The 16986-nt window shown below is 47.0% G+C and overlaps 1 protein-coding gene across 1 annotated transcript; it reads left to right on the top strand.

Moving 5' to 3' along the window:
- The first annotated feature begins 514 nt into the window (after positions 1–514).
- On the top strand, positions 515–16254 carry mtmr10 (myotubularin related protein 10). The gene is given in 17 exon segments (XM_056607351.1): positions 515–1131; positions 1615–1675; positions 2839–2975; positions 3087–3159; positions 4954–5096; positions 6768–6861; positions 7546–7653; positions 7656–7692; positions 7940–8027; positions 8197–8285; positions 8800–8930; positions 9123–9192; positions 9728–9798; positions 10535–10707; positions 11222–11392; positions 11659–11841; positions 13782–16254. Coding segments are annotated over 17 exon segments (2367 nt in total). The 5' UTR covers positions 515–1074; the 3' UTR covers positions 14463–16254.
- Positions 16255–16986: the final 732 nt, after the last annotated feature.

Consider the following 16986-nt stretch of genomic DNA (forward strand, 5'->3'; position numbering starts at 1 on the left):
TTGGAACACAATACTTGGGAAACAGCGCCCTCTGGTGGACTGTTGAAGGGACACAAGTTAGACGGTTAGACTGCATGGATCATCATCTTCTAACAATTTGAACTCACGGTGTAAGGAGGCAGTCCCTCTCCGGTATAGTATGAAAATATACAAAAATGTAAAAAAAAAATGTAACCAACCCAAGAAACATACAGTGGTATGTAATTGATCAGGTCCCTACTCGGAGAGCCCACATGTACAGAAAGCATCTTCTCTGTATTGCCCCACATCCACTTGTTGCTCTCATCAAGGGTTTTGAGGGATATCACACGCATACGCTACTACCTTATAATATATATATATATATATATATATATATATATATATATATATATATATATATGTGTGTGTGTGTGTGTGTGTGTGTGTGTGCGTGTGTGTGTGTGTGTGTGTGTGTGTGTGTATGGGGGCCCTCCTTGTGTCTGAGGGCCCTCCCTGTCTCTTGGCCCTCCCCATCTCCGGGCCCTCCCCTCCCACCAACATAAACATGGACGTCAGGCCCACAGCCCCAGTGAGCCTGTAGTGTTCTGAATGCAGCCATGGACCCTAAGGATCTGTAGCGATGAGGACCGGAGGGTGGACGCTGAACTCTGAGTGTCTGGTGACTGTGTGTGGAGATCTGATGCTCCTCGGAGCCTCTGCTAGCTCCATAGCTCATAGCTTCTTAGCTCCGTAGCTTCTTAGCGCCATAGCTTCATAGCTCAAAGCTCCGTAGCTTCAATGCTCATAGCTTATTAGCCTCATAGCTCCGTAGCTTCATTGCTCATAGTTTGTTAGCCTCATAGCTCATAGCCCCGCAGCCGCCCCAGAGGCTAACACCGCTGACAACTCTCCGCCTCCCCGCTGGTTCCTCATCGATGGGGGATCCGACCTGCTCGCCGCTTCGTCCCGAAGACAGCACACCTTTATGATCACCGGTGAACTCAACGTCTTGGATTTAGATCGTACTGGTTAACACCGTGTTAATTCTAGTACAGCCAGCCCCTGCTGAGGGGACCATAGAGCCGGGCGGTGGACTGTAATCCGACTTAAACCATGTTTACTGTGAGACCCCTGAAGCCCACCTTCAAGTCCTACCTCCCTCCTCTACAGGTACGATCCTAACATTGTTATCCTGTTGTCAGGATAAGAATCCTCACAGGACACATACAACACATACAACTATTTACTTTAACTTACTTACTTAAAGCTCATGTCCAACCTGCTCACTAGTGAGGTTAGGAAGTAGTGATGGTAAGAATTGTTTCACTGTGACTTCATCCTGCTGTACTTACTGTACACTTATTACTTACTTACTTACTTACTTACTTACTTACTTACTTACTTACTTACTTACTTACTCACTTAAAGCTAATGTAAATATGCTCACTAGTGGTAGTAGTGTTATTAAGATGTGTTTAATTGTCACCACATCCTGGTGGTCTGTGCCAAAACAAACTTTTCGAATAGTGTATTGTTAAATTTAGTATATATAGTTAATATAATTAGCTGAGATACTGTTGTTATTGAAAGACATAAGCCTCTACTCTATCTCTAAAGATGTGACCCTGTGCTGCCTGTTTTCTTCATCTCCAGACTGATGTAAAGAAAAGCCTACACCCTCCTGTTAAAAAGTTGGAAGCAACACTACTTCCAGGTGAGTTTTCTTTGCCATAGATTAAATAATGTGAGAATGCAGTTGGACAATGCACTTGGCTTGTCAAATCTTTATCGGGTAATTTGCATAATATTAAACTACTCGCGTCGTTCACTAACTCACTCAACATGATAGCACATTTATACTGGTAGGGAGAAATGCCATGGCATTCTGTGTCTTTTGTGACGGTTTTAAGTAGTTCATTGCAACTGTCATAGTACTAGGCAGCGATAATACAAGGCCTATATGATCACTTGACTTCCTTTCTTTGCAAATGGCTGCAGAAGTGAGAATTTGCACGTACACTCCAGTCCTTTGTTTGCAAATAGGCTGCAGAAGTGAGAATCTGCATGTGAAATCCGGGTCCTGAAGATAACACTCAACGACCACAAACGTGCACACACTAGGGTAGAAGCTGTTGCAGAAGTGAAAGCTTTTAAGAGTACCTTGGAGGATTTCAGACGGGGTTACGATGGGTGTGCCCTCAAAGGTCCTCCACACATCTGGGGGCTGAATCTGTGATTAGCTGGTGACCCCATATTTAAAAAGGGGTTTGGAGTCTACTCCTATGTTTACTATCATTCCGCCTGGCCTCTGAATGCCAGTGTACTAGGAACCCTGGGCCTGGGTCTGGCTCCTCATTGATGCCCACCCAAGGAATCATAAGAGCTTATGTTTTGTATTTTTGTGTAAACAGAGAAGGCAAATGAACGTGTACATTTGAGGCAAATGAAGGAGTGCTTGAGCTGCTCAGGCGAGCAGTAGTGTGTCTGTGAGGCTAGCTGTCTGTGGGCTTCTCAGACCAAACAAAAAACCTATTTACTACCGCTGATGACTAATGGTCACATGACACTTGGCTTACATGGTGTATTTGGTAGGAGTGTTTAGGACTTGTGCATTCATTAGGTCATGTTCGTTGATGTACTTGGACTTTCATTGCTTCGGTTTTTAAACAGGCGTAGGTTTTTAAAGTGTGATGTAATGTTTGATCCAAAAGAGTAGTAGTATACAGCTTTTTCTTCGGTTTGAGCTCATTTTCTTCACGTTAAATCGAAGGCACTCCTACAAAGCACTCTGATGGATGTCCAGTTGTGTTGCTTGTGATGCCGTTTCAACCCGCTCCCTGTGTTGATCCAGTGCTTTATTCTTGTGTATTACTTCAGGAGAGATTGTTGTCAATGAGGTGAACTTTGTGAGGAAATGCATCGGTGCTGAGAAAAGCCACGATGACCTTTGGGGGAAACTGATCTGCACCAACTTCAAGGTCTCCTTCGTCACCCATGAGGCTCTGGCCCTACCAGTAGGTCCCCTCATTAAACTGCTCTAGGTATCATTTTCATATAAGAGGCTGTATGCGTTTTGTTTTGCCTTAATGCAAGCCATTAATATTTTTGATTCTGCTTTCTTTCAGAGATTTCAGGTTTCCAACCGCTTGCTTGGAGAACATGACATCCCCCTGGCCTGTGTGGATCAGGTGGTGACAGGTACATAAAGAGAACCATTTCAAAAGCTTTGGGGATAATTCGGTGGTTGCAGATCGTGTGTGTGTGTGTGTGTGTGTGTGTGTGTGTGTGTGTGTGTGTGTGTGTGTGTGTGTGTGTGTGTGGTGTGTGTGTGGTGTGTGTTGTGTGTGTGTGTGTGTGTGTGTGTGTGTGTGTGTGTGTGTGTTCTCCTTATGAGCAGTGCCTTCTCCTCCCCGCTGCTGCCTGTCGGCCAGTGATGTACTGGGCTGTCCTCACTCACTGTTTGTAATGAAGAGCCCCCTCTCTGTACCTGTGGTTCCCGGGCTGGTGGTGCGTCGCTGGTGGGCCACCCTCGGGATTAGCCAGGCCAACACTTAGGGGACGGCGCGCTGGTGGTGCTGCAGGCCAGGGATTAGACTTGTTTATGCAACTCTGGGCTGTCATTCGCTGACGGGGCAAGGGCAAAGCGCTCGGAGCGTCTGTTTGTTATGCTAATATTACCGAGCTGGGGGTTGTTTTCCCAGTCCATGAGTGACACCATTCGTTTGTGAATGAACGATGCTAAAAGTAGTCCCAAAGCACATCCGGTTTGCTTTTAGTTTTATTCTCTCCTATTAGCCTTAGAGAGCCGATTAAAAGTACCACAGACATGTTTTTAGGTACTTCCCAATGCCAGGTACTGTCCAAAAGGGGATTTCAGACAAACTGTGACGTATTTTTCAGGACCTTAACTGTGATGCATGAGCTGTTGGGAGACATTTGATAATTGTACACGTTTTTGTTTTGATTTTGAGAGCTGCGTTATTATGAAGACACAAAGAATGTGTTAGGGTTCCCGTCGACCTTGGTGAGTAGATAACGGGAGCATTGTCCTTCCAGAACAACGTCTTCCTCCATCTGTGTTTGACCATTTGTTCACAGCAGCCAACGCTGCGTCTTAGTCGTTTCATTTTTTCTACATATGTTTCAGTGGTTTCCTTTCAGTGTGAATTGTGATGTCGGCCACGGGCATGTACCTCTCAGATTTTCTTTCTTCTGCTCATTTGCGTCTACGGTTACTGCACAGAACCTCACCTCCAAACCACCTCCAGGCATCCACACAGTCTTCATGTGTTGTTCTGTGTGTGTTCTCGGCCTGTTTGTGTTTTGTTTTGTTTGTTTGCCTTCTGGTGTTGATTTTAAATGTGTCCTTTTGTAAGAAGAAGCATTTCCACTTCTGTTTATTTGGTTCTGCTTGACAGTTACTGGCAAGATCATTTGGGATTCACCATAAATGATCATATTTTCTCCATACACAATGTGTGATGAAAAAGCTTATATGCATACCCATTTTATATGCTGTGATCATCAAGGGTTATAGTATGTTAATTTACCCGTTATTCTTTTTATAATGATAAAAAATATTTCTTAGGTTATTATTCTTTATATCCTTATTTATTATAATTCACAATAGATATGAAAAAGCAGCTCTGTAGTTGTTTTGCCCTAGGCGTGAATCCTTCAATAGGTTTACTCAGAAAGCCAGCACTTGTTGACTTTGTTTTTAGTAATTATTTCTGTTGACTCTTCATACAATTCTTGTTCTGTCCAAAGACTTCCTACTTGCTTATTAATTACAACAAAATCTTCTCGATTATCCTCAATGGGAAAATATGCATGAGGGAGACTTTCCTTTACACAGCATTTGATGTTATATAATACTTGTAGTACAGGAATCTGAATTATTGGTACTTTCTTTCATCTTTCTCAATATCATAGAGGCCATTTCTGTTGACTTTAAGCTCAGATTGTGTTGTTGTTGTTGTTGTGTTCCAGTCAACGATGCGAAGGGCAAGAAGAAAGTCCTGGGCTCCAATCAGAAGCTCAAGTTCAACCCCAGCGAGCTCATCCTCTACTGCAAGGACTTCCGCATCGTGCGGTTCAGCTTCGATGAGGCCGGTCCCGAGGGCGCTAAGAAGGTGAATGTGGTAACGCGTTACCCCAGTGTGTTGTCTGAATAACTGGGGTCGATCAGGCATGCTGTCAGCCTGGCTCCGCCCGCCTACGTACTTCTGCTCAATATTCATTTCCCTTCAGTACTACGTCTGGGTTTGCGGGTTTTCTCCGGTCGAATTTTGCCAGTCCAATCAGCGAACAGAGGGAGTGGCTGAGAGCAATGACGTTGAGGTCGTGCGCTAGTTTGAGTTGTAGTCAGACGTTAGCCATTGGTTAAGGCAGATCCAGAGTGGCACTGGGCAGATCCAATAGTCTTAAACTCCAACAGACACCCGCCTTCAAGTGAGTTAACGTTTGTCAATGGAGAGTGGCCAGACTCTCTGTGCAAATGAAATGAAGTGAAGTACGAGAGTCTGGTAGGACCAGGCCATGCCGAGGTCACACCAGTATAAAACCCCAGTTTGGATGCTGGGATCAAAAGCCAGCCTCGGTAGGTAGTGACTGACCAGGGGAACATGTGACTGGGTAGAACTTTAGATTCAGCACCACGGGCCGGGGAACAAGGCCTCCATTCAGCCACGCGCTCTATGACCTCGCCGGGCCGCGTCAGGGCAGAGTCTGACGAGGGCGAGACAATAATGGGTGTTGGTTCTGCACATGCTGTAATTATGGATGTGGTTCTGATTGTTTTGCACTGATTGTTGCGTTTCCTCTTTGGAGGAAAAAATGGTATTAAAGATCACGTTGCTCTGACACCTCATTCCATTAGCTCGCTGGTGTTTTTAGTCTCGTTCCAAAATAATGAAACATCAACAAAATCACAGCCTATATCTGATATATTCTACGAATGAAAGATGCTGCCCAGCCCGTACCTTTCTTTGTTTACAATAATTGTAATCAAGTACAGGGCCACCCGCCCACTGAGCTACGCTACGCTAGTTCACATCACACAGTCACCCAGACAGTTGGAGTGCCCAGAACTCTGTTATTGACTGTAGGCTGTGGGCCAGGGTTTGAGTCTGGACCAGCATGTAGCTGGTTTGGTTCCCTCCTATGGCGACCAGCTCAGAAACACTACTGAACTCCGGCCCATTAAAAAAATAAATAATAATAATACATTTTAGTTTCGAAATCCATCTGGTGATTGAATTACTCTCCCTAAAGGTAGCACATGGCACCACCTTGGGCATGGAGGCCATGTTTCTGCCCCTATCCTTAGCCGTCTATTTAAGGAAACCACACACGTAATTACGGTTTCCTCTTAAAACGGCCCTTGTGTTTTTATTGTGCAGTATGGATTGAAGCCAATCTATATAGATCTCTCTGCCGCTGGAAATGACAGAGCTGGGGCAGCACGGCTATTTCTAAAATGCACACACACACGCTCAGATAAACTGAGGAAATTGGAAACACAAATGGGAAGAAGCTAATTAATTTAGGATCAAAAGTATTATTTATTTGGAATAGGATTCGATGAGATCTTAAAAACGACTAAACCGAATTCCATTCTTATGTGTGTGTGTGTACTCAAATCTCAAATAACAATCCAGATTTCTTTGAATATTCAATGTCAACCACTCCAATATTATAGCTTTTTATAGAACCTAATTTTTATCATATTGTATTGAAAATCCAAAAAGTGTGTTCTGCGTGTAGATGTTTCTTGCTAAGGATCTCCGGTCTCTCCCCTCCAGGTGTGCCTGGCCATCGCCCACTACTCTCGGCCCGCAGACCCTCAGCTGCTGTTTGGCTTTGAGCTCATCGGGACCCGATACCTGGGCTCCTCAGGTACGCTCTGACCACAGACTGTACACTCTCAGGATCCTTTATCGTCAGCCAATGCCCTGTTGGATTGGATTGTGTAGGGCTGCACAATTTATTCATATGAATCTGAATCGTGATTTTTGGCCTCTGCAATAAGCTAATCGTGGAAAGGCTACAATTCATTGGACAATTTTTCTTTTAAAATGAAAACATGAATCTCATTTTGTTAATGGAAATAAAATGACAAACCATTACAACTCGGTAATTGCTTAATTGTTGTTTTTTAGAACAGTTTGTGCCACAGAATACATAGAGAATCGGTTATCTTTCAATCGCACTGAATAATCCCAACCACGATATCGAGCCAAATAATCCCAATCAGAGTCCGTGTCATAGTGGGTCAGCCCAGACCGTGTGTGTACCTCGGTGTGGCTCCGCCCTGACCGTGTGTGTACCTCGGTGTGGCTCCGCCCAGACCGTGTGTGTACCTCAGTGTGGGTCCGCCCTGACTGTGTGTGTACCTCTGTGTCTTTGTTGGTCCGCCCTGACCGTGTGTGTACCTCGGTGTGGGTCCGCCCTGACCGTGTGTGTACCTCGGTGTGGGTCCGCCCGGACTGTGTGTGTACCTCGTTGTGGCTCCGCCCTGACCGTGTGTGTACCTCGTTGTGGCTCCGCCCTGACCGTGTGTGTGTACCTCCGTGTCCCCAGAGGACGGGCTGAACGGCGCGCGGACCGCGGGGGGCTCGCAGACGCCCCTGTTCGCCTGCTCCTCGGACTGGGACCGGGAGATCAAGAGGACCGGCGCGGCCGAGTGGAGGTCAGCTCGGTGAACCAGGGCTACGGCGTGTCGCCCAGGTGGGACCGCCACGTCCGCCACAACACCAGTGGACGTGGATACTTACCTGTTAAAGAATCAAACTAATGGGCTGTGTTTTTACATTGAAATGAAAACAGGAATACCCTTCGGAATGAAGGGTATTCCTTGTTTCCGCCGTGTTGTCCGAAGAACAAATATGACAACAGGGCTGAAACAAGGAATACCCTTCGGTATTCCTTGTTTCCGCCCTGTTGTCATATTCTTTCTTCCTCTTTTCCCCCTCAGTCTCCCGGAGTTCTTTGTGGTTCCCACCTCCCTTGCAGACCAGGACCTGAGGCAGTACGCCGAGGCCTTCAGCGGCCAGCGCCTCCCTGTGAGTACTCCTCCAGACGTAGTGTCCCCTACTGCCTCAGCACTGTTGGTACTCACGCCACTTATTAAATCACATTGAACAGAACAGCTGCACCTGGTTGTATTGGGGGGAAAAGCAGGTTTGTTCTCTGGGTCTTCTGTCTGACGCGCGTCGTTCACCCTCGCTCCAGGTATGGTGCTGGAATCACCCTAACGGCAGCGCCCTCAGCCGCATGGCTGCCATCACTGACCCCCTCCAACAGAAGAGGCTGGATCAGAGGTACGCTGGGCCGCTGGGCTCAAGCAGTAGGTCCTCCTTGTTCACTGGCTTTAGTTTGAACCCAGACGCTGATCTAAGAGGAATATGTCGATTCATAACCAGACAGACGCCCAGCTCTGGTAACGCGGTGTCCAGTTGAGTCCGGTTATTTGAGGGGTGTTCTGCCAATATGCACATTTATTTTGGATATGGTTTGGTTATAAAGTCGTAGAAACATCCTGCCTCCAATGTAAATAAAATATTTGATGGTTTAGTTCTCTATACTGCTGCCAGTGTTAACCAGGCACACAGGATGTGTGTTTTTACCTTAATGGGGTGTTAGTGTGTGAGTGTGTTAGTGTTAGTGTGTGGGGACTAATCTAACTCTCAATTCTCTGAAATGCGACCAACTTCAGTGACCAAATGACCAATCGATCTTTTCCTATTCAGAGGGTGCTGTTGCATTTATTTTTAACCTCTGTGGACTCGGTTGGTGAATGAGTTATGGCAAAGGTCTTCTTCTCTGTGGTCCTAGAATCTGCAACGCCATCATCAAGAGCCACCCCCAGCGGGGCGACGTCCACAAGGCAGACCTGGACAAGAACCTGCCCAACATCCAGCAGGTCCACAACAGCCTGGTCAGGCTCAGGCACATATGTGTGATAGGTGAGACCCCTTAGGTGTGTGTGTGTGTGTGTGTGTGTGTGTGTGTGTGTGTTGTGTGTGTGTGTGTGTGGTGTGTGTGTGTGTGTGTGTGTGTGTGTGTGTGTGTGTGTGTGTGTGTGTGTGTGTGTGTGTGTGTGTGTGTGTGTGTGTGTGTGTGTGTGTGTTAATATGTTTCTGTCTGTTTGTTTCCAGACCCTTTTGAGGAGACTGAGGAGAAGTGGCTGTCGTCGGTGGAGAACTCCCAGTGGCTGGACTATGTCCGGTGGGTCAGATAGGATCAGACCTCAGCACCTCCCAGCTGGGATGGGACCTGTTTTGGGTTTAAATTATTTTGAATGGCAACATTTTTTTTAAAATAATTAGAAAATATATGTCCGGTAGGTCAAATATCACCAGACCTGCACCTGTTTTGGATTGACATTATTTTCAAGAGAATGTAAATTATTTTACATTCATCTTCAAAATAATGTAAATGTTGGTATGGGTAATTAATTAAACCTATACCTCCCATTTTGACTGCACGTATTACTAAACCGAGTTGAGGTAATATTGTTAAACAATGTGTCGCTGGTTAGGTATGCTCCTTCATGACATTCCACCCTCTACCAAGCTCATTCTCTCCCAACGCTCCAGTACTCTCTGCTCCTAACCACCAAGGGAAAAGGAGCATTACTCACGGATAACATTAAATCAGGAACAATGCTGCTGCGAGCATGTCTTAGCGTCCTACCTGGGAGGCATGTGGACACTCGAACTCTTGAGCAAAGGTTAACCGTGTGTGTTGTTATGGCTTGCAGGACCTTCCTGAAACATTCTTGTGATGTGGTGTACATTCTGGAAGGGCTGAACGCTTCGGTCATTCTGCAAGGTAACCCCCCCCCCTGTGTGTGTGTGTGTGTGTGTGTGTGTGTGTGTGTGTGTGTGTGTGTGTGTGTGTGTGTGTGTGTGTGTGTGTGTGTGTGTGTGTGTGTGTGTGTGTGTGTGTGTGTGTGTGTGTGTGTGTGTGTGTCCAGGAAGAGCAGGAAAAAAAAGAATGTTGGACACACCCTGCTGCTCCTCCACATCTCAAGTTCCTAACGGAAAAATAAGTTATTTGAATTGAACTAAAGAAATAATAAGCTATTCTGGCCTATCCAAAATAAGTCTTACCTACAGCCCCTTTAACGATGTGATTAAACCTGTCTAAAGGACTCTGTGTCATAGAGCCTGTTGAATATGAACCTGGCTTATCTCTCTGTGACTCTCTTTGTCTCTCCTCTTTGTCTCTCTGTCTCTGTCTCTCTCTCTCTGTTGTCTGTCTGTCTGTCTGTCTGTCTGTCTGTCTGTCTGTCTGTCTGTCTGTCTGTCTGTCTGTCTGTCTGTCTGTCTGTCTGTCTGTCTGTCTGTCTGTGTCTCTCTGTCTGTCTGTCTGTCTGTCTGTCTGTCTGTCTGTCTGTACTCTCTGTCTGTCTGTCTGTCTGTCTGTCTGTCTGTCTGTCTGTCTGTCTGTCTGTCTGTCTGTCTGTCTGTCTGTCTGTCTGTCTGTCTGTCTGTCTGTCTGTCTGTCTCTCCCTCCCTCCCTCTCTCCCTCCCTCCCTCCCTCTCCCTCCCCTGCACCCTTCCAGAGGAGGAGGGCCGGGACCTGAGCTGTGTGGTGTCCTCCCTGGTGCAGATCATGGTGGACCCTCACTTCCGCTCGCTGTCGGGGTTCCAGAGCCTGGTGCAGAAGGAGTGGGTGATGGCGGGACATCGCTTCCTGGACCGCTGCAATCACCTGAAGAAGAGCGATAAGGAAGAGGTAGGCCTGCAGTGTGTCGCCCCGTAGCGTGGGAATGAACAAAGCGGTACTCTACACCTTATACAAACGCTGCTTGGTGATGCTGGAAACGGAGCATGTTGGTGTAGTATCACTCTGATGTTTGGGGAGAACGATGCGTGAACATGGGGAGAGTGAAGTGTCGGTCGCCCCCAGACGGTGGAGCACGTCTTAGGGAGAGTGAAGTGTCGTCCCTGCCCCCAGACGGTGGAACACGTCTTAGGGAGGGTGAAGTGTTGCCGCCCTCAGACGGTGGAGCACGTCTCAGGGAGAGTGAAGTGTCGCCCCTGCCCTCAGACGGTGGAGCACGTCTTAGGGAGAGTGATGTGTCGCCCCTGCCCTCAGACGGTGGAGCACGCCTCAGGGAGAGTGAAGTGTCGCCCCTGCCCTCAGACGGTGGAACACGTCTCATGCGTTCCTCTGCGTCTCCTGACGCCAGCCTTCCTCACGTAGTGATTGATTACTTCCATTTTGTTCCTCCCCGCTCCTGCTCCAGTCTCCGCTGTTCCTGCTCTTCCTGGACTGCGTGTGGCAGCTGCTGAACCAGTACCCGTCCGCCTTCGAGTTCACAGAGACCTACCTGGCGCTGCTGAGTGACAGCATGTGGGTTCCTGTCTTCAGCACCTTCCTCTTCAACGGCCCAAAGCACCACGCAGACACCATGCACGTAAGAAACACGGCAAGATGTTCCCTCAGTTCAGTGTGTCCCTGCAGACTCCCCTCGGGTAGAAGTGTGTGTGGGTGATCTATTAAAGTGTTGTTCCAAGTATTACCCGTCCTCATGAGATGTATTGATGTGACTACATTCTTATTTTGAATGAAGTAGTGGATTGGGTAGTGATGTAAATGGTTGCGATAGTTGTTTCTAAATCTTTTTCACGAAAGCTGCTATTTCCGGTTAAATGTTGTGTTTCCGTGTTGTCTTGACTCCAGGACTTCCTCGAGGATAAGAAGATCACACTGGGTGAGGGGGAGGAGCTGTGTCTCCCGCCCGTCTGGGACTGGTCCCAGCAGCTGTCCGTCACGGACCAGGCCCTGTTTAATAACCCCATCTACGTGGGCAAGGCGGCGCCCTACGCTCACAACGGAGCGGTCAAGTCCTTCAGACGCACAAAGGTCAGTTGGAAGGACTCTCCGTTAAACACAGCTCCCCTAGTGGGGACATGGAGGAGGACTCTACGTAACACAGCTCCTCTAGTTGGGACATGGAGAAGGACTCTCCGTTAAACACAGCTCCCCTAGTGGGGACATGGAGAAGGCCTCTCCGTTAAACACAGCTCCCCTAGTGGGGACATGGAGAAGGCCTCTCCGTTAAACACAGCTCCCCTAGTGGTGGTATGGAGAAGGACTCTCCGTTAAACACAGCTCCCCTAGTGGTAGTATGGAGAAGGCCTCTCCATTAAACACAGCTCCTCTAGTGGGGACATGGAGAAGGACTCTCCGTTAAACACAGCTCCCCTAGTGGGGACATGGAGAAGAACTCTCCGTTAAACACAGCTCCCCTGGTGGGGACATGGAGAAGGCCTCTCTGTTAAACACAGCTCCTCTAGTGGGGACGTGGAGAAGGACTCTCCGTTAAACACAGCTCCCCTAGTGGGGAACATGGAGAAGGCCTCTCTGTTAAACACAGCTCCCCTAGTGGGGACATGGAGAAGGACTCTCCGTTAAACACAGCTCCCCTGGTGGGGACATGGAGAAGGCCTCTCTGTTAAACACAGCTCCCCTAGTGGGGACATGGAGAAGGACTCTCCGTTAAACACAGCTCCTCTGGTGGGGGTATGGAGAAGGACTCTCCGTTAAACACAGCTCCCCTAGTGGGGACATGGAGAAGAACTCTCCGTTAAACACAGCTCCCCTGGTGGGGACATGGAGAAGGCCTCTCTGTTAAACACAGCTTCTCTGGTGGGGGTATGGAGAAGGACGGGAAGATACTGTCAACCAGTTCCAGTCATGTGTCGATGGAAGAACAGCACATTCGTTCCTTTAGTACGGAAAAGTGAAACATGTTCTCCATCTTATTCATCCCATTCTGTTATTTTTACCGGTACCCAAGTTTCCACTTGACGACCCTGAGTTGATTCTCTAACATTTCAGAACAAGGAAGAGAGAAGCCCTTTGCGAAGTTAATTGGCTCTAGTCTTGTAAAAAAAAAAAAAAAAAAAAAATGAACATACCTATGATATTTATTTACAATGAGGGCCTTTTGGAAGACGCTTTTATCCAAAGCGACTTACATTAAGTACATTAGTCAGAAGAAGAGGAACAACAATATATCGCTGTCGTTACAGTAAGGATATTCAGAGAACCAAGCACTAACAATCACTAGGGTTAACCCATTCCCGGTACACAACAAAGATAGTTGGGATAAGAAGCGACACAATGCTAAGGACTATTTTTAAGTGCCAGGACGTACCACACACACTAATGCCGCTTTTCCACTGCATGTTACCAGCTCGACACGACTCGACTCAACTCGACTCAGCTCGCCTTTTTTGCGTTTCCACCGCGAAAACATGGTATCTGGTACCTGAAGTGGCTGCTTTTTCTAGTACCACCCGCCTCGCTCTAGGTTCCAAGCGGCTGAGCCGATGCTAAAAGGTGACGTCGGCAGACGGCCGGCCACTGATTGGCCAGAGAGTGTGACGAAGTCACGAGAGCGACATGGCAACCATGCTGGTAACAGCCATAGCAGCGCCGCAGCCAACATATTCCACTTCTTCAACATGCCAGCTAATAATACGAATACCATCGCATCGATGTTCTCCATTGTTGTTATGTGGGTTCTGTCCATGTTTGGGTTACGCAGGTGTTGTTTGCGTCGCGTACAAAAATACGTCACGGCCCTTTCGCGCAGCCGACCCCGCCCACGTCCCGGAGGTACTATTTGCGGTGGAAAAGGACCCGCGCTGCTACCGTGTCGAGTCGTGTCGAGTCGTGTCGTGTCGTGTCGAGTCGAGCTACATGTGCGGTGGAAAAGCGGCATAAGTACGTAAGAGGGGTGTGAGGGGGGGGTCCCGACATGTCTCTCATGTCTCCGCTCTTCTCTTCCCCTGCAGCATAAAACGTGGAGCTCCACTCTGCGAGGCGCGCCCCCCTCCCAGACAGGCTGGAGCTCCACCCTGCGAGGCACCCCCCCCGCCCTTGCACGCAACGGCCTGCAGGGCAGTCAGGGTACCCTGCCGCGCCGGAACTCCCTGGCCGCCCAGCTGAAGTCGGACCTGTTCCCGGTGAGGGACGTCCCCGAGAGCCCGTCGGAGCGCTTCGCCCGGGACTGGTTCTCGGGCCCGGCGGACCCCCAGGGGCTGCTGCTGCCCCAGCTGCTGCCCTCCCACCTGGCCCTGTGGCGGCTCTACTTCCTGCGCTGGGTGCCCGAGGCCGTCATCCCCCGCGGCGGCCCCGTCACGGCCGTCCACGCGGTCTCCCAGCTGGCCCACGAGATCGAGACGCTGCAGAGCCAACTGCGGCGCTACAAGGGCCCCACGCCGGGGAGCACGCCCCGGGCCAGCCCCGCCGGGGGCCCCCCCGGGACCCCCCACGCGGAGCCCAGTAGGATGTTCTTCAAGGCCGGCTCGCTGTACGAACCCTCGCCCCCCCCGGAGTTCCTCAGCTCCTCCTTTCCCTTCACCCCCGTGGGGAACCTGTGCCGGCCCAACCTCCGCGGAACGCCCATCAGCAAGCTCCTGAACGGGGCCAAGACGTGGCTCTCCACCGAGACCCTGGCCGGCGAGACCGCATGAGGCTTCAGGGCGTCAGGCGCACCTTGAGTTTAGTCTTCTTGTCCGAATCGACGCATTTAGAATGAGAGTTTGTTTGGGTTGTGGATTCATTGAGCTTGCAAGCTGGACAGTTTTCTCAAAGTTTTCACTCTAAGACCGTGGTTGTATGTTCACCTGAGCTTTAACACGTGTTGGTTCATGGGATTATGTTATAATCTAGAGTGTAAATAATGATCCACCATATAGAGGTGTATGAATTTCTAATTGGACACAAATAATGTCCACCCAGAAACTATTGGCTGAACCGTGATTTCAGTGGAGCTGTACGGAATCGGGACGTCCAACCAATCCCCACGATCGCTCCTGTTTGATATGCAAACGCATTTCAATGTCGTGGTATGAAAGGTTGTTGGCTTCTGTTGTTGCCGATTAAGTTTGTGCACGTCTGCTTGTGCGTGTCCATGTGTTCTCGTGTGTGCACGTGTGCTTGTGCATGTGCTCTTGCACGTTCGTCTGCTCATGTGCATTTGTGCTTGGTGTGCAGGGTTTGACATTCTTTATAGGATTTAGAGATCAGAAGTTCTTATCAATATTGGAATGTAAATACTCTCTGAATGCCGAGGCCTTAATGTACAGATGAGCGCTTCTTTAATGGAGGGGCTGTAGAGAAAACTATTTTGCAGAAAGGGAAGTAGAAAGTGACTGCTCAGCATTGTAATGTTAGGGCCTAGTTGGATTGAGATTGATTAAGCAGTTTCTTACGGTTTATTTTGCACAAGAAAACTACTTGCTTAAGGAAAGATAAAGGTAGCACATAGTTAAATGTTCAGGGTCTTAATTTTTTGGTTGAAAATCGTTTTTGTATTGAAGTAGAGAAAAGGACCTTTGTTATACTAACTTTAATGCAGATGACACTTTTATTACCGAAAATTAAGCTTTTGGGAGTTGAATCTGTGGTAGTAATTATTATTTTTTTCATAGAATTCTTAGATGGCTTGTGGTGTGCAGGTACTATCTATATGATGTATTTAACTAACAAGTAAATCAATTAATTACCTATGGAAGGTAAAAAGGGATCCTATAGTTTGATGATCAAACCATAAATGGGACCTTTGCATAGGCTGGAAACAGATTGATGTTTGAGTGTTTTTTGCAAACACTTACATGCAGGAAAGATTACTAATGGCTAGTATCCTCTCCCTGTCTACATTACAATAAACTAAAGTCTGTCGCCAGATTATCAATTGATTAACTTTAACAAATCTTAAGTTGTGCTTGAATTGTTTTATTGTAGGCCTACTTATAATAATGGTACTGAGTAACTTTTATGTATTTAGTTTGTATTTTATGAAGAGGTATTTATATACGGTTCTAACTAATTATCTTTATTGCACCCTGCTGTGATTGGACGAGGTCTCTGCTGTTATAGGGCAGTTTGATATAAATCAACAGCAAATACACCATTTTGAAGAGGAAGAATCGTTGTGCCTTTTGGGGAATTGGGTCTCTTTCTGTACACATAATAAACAATTTGTCTGTTTGTGGACATCAGATCTGAATTGTTTAATGCATTTTTACAAAATGTAAATTAAGTTAGAGGCCTATTTGAAAATGTAATTAGACTTTTTAGGGTGGAACGACCTGGACAGGGTTTTCTGTGACCTCTAATAAATAACGGTTTGAAATACATCCTCTTGTCATCTTTATCCAGGACATGCTAACAAGCAACTGCATTATTATAAAATAATCCACTGAGGAATAAATAGATCATGTTTGTGTCTCATGTGGGGACTTTCTTGAGCAACACATTTTACTTGTGATGTGGTGGAAACAAACGAAAGATTAAGCTTTTTCTTCTTCCCTTTTTTACTTTTAGTCATCAGAACAATAAAACCTCAAACAGGCCCGCGTGTAAGAATATAGCGTTTCACAGCGATGTCATCACAGGACCAACAGGTAATAACTCTCAGGGATCTCCTTCTTTAATGAAGGCAAAAGGTCAATGTGATATCTTCACTGGTTTAGTCAACTGGTAAGGTGACTAAACCATTGAAGATATCACATTGACCACATCGATGGTAAAAGGAGCAGAACCATGTATGAACGACGATCCGTTTGTCTGGGTTGACCCCTCTTAAAAAGGATCTTTGCTTTAAGGAACATGGTCTTTTGGACGTGAGCAGCATTAATTTATATGGTTGGACTTCTTAAAAATGGTTAATAAAAATGGATATGGTGTAATCAGGATCCATACAGTTCCATCCGTTCATTCATTTTAATTCGTTAATTAAAAGCATATAAAAAAAAATATATAATTTATTTTTTATTGTTCACAATGTAAATGAAAGTGGTGTATCCAAAATAAGATTAAAAGGTTTGATGTCAATCTCTCCGGTGGTTTCATTTTAAAAGAGATCAACATCCGGATTAAAGATGTTTAACATCAGGATTAAAGATGTTTAACATCAGGATTAAAGATGATTGACATCATCAGGATTAAAGGTGAATAATGAGGCGGGGATGTGATGCTCTACGTGACGTCACT

This window comes from Gadus chalcogrammus, chromosome 14 (assembly GCF_026213295.1).
Source record: "Gadus chalcogrammus isolate NIFS_2021 chromosome 14, NIFS_Gcha_1.0, whole genome shotgun sequence".
Lineage (NCBI taxonomy): Eukaryota > Metazoa > Chordata > Actinopteri > Gadiformes > Gadidae > Gadus > Gadus chalcogrammus.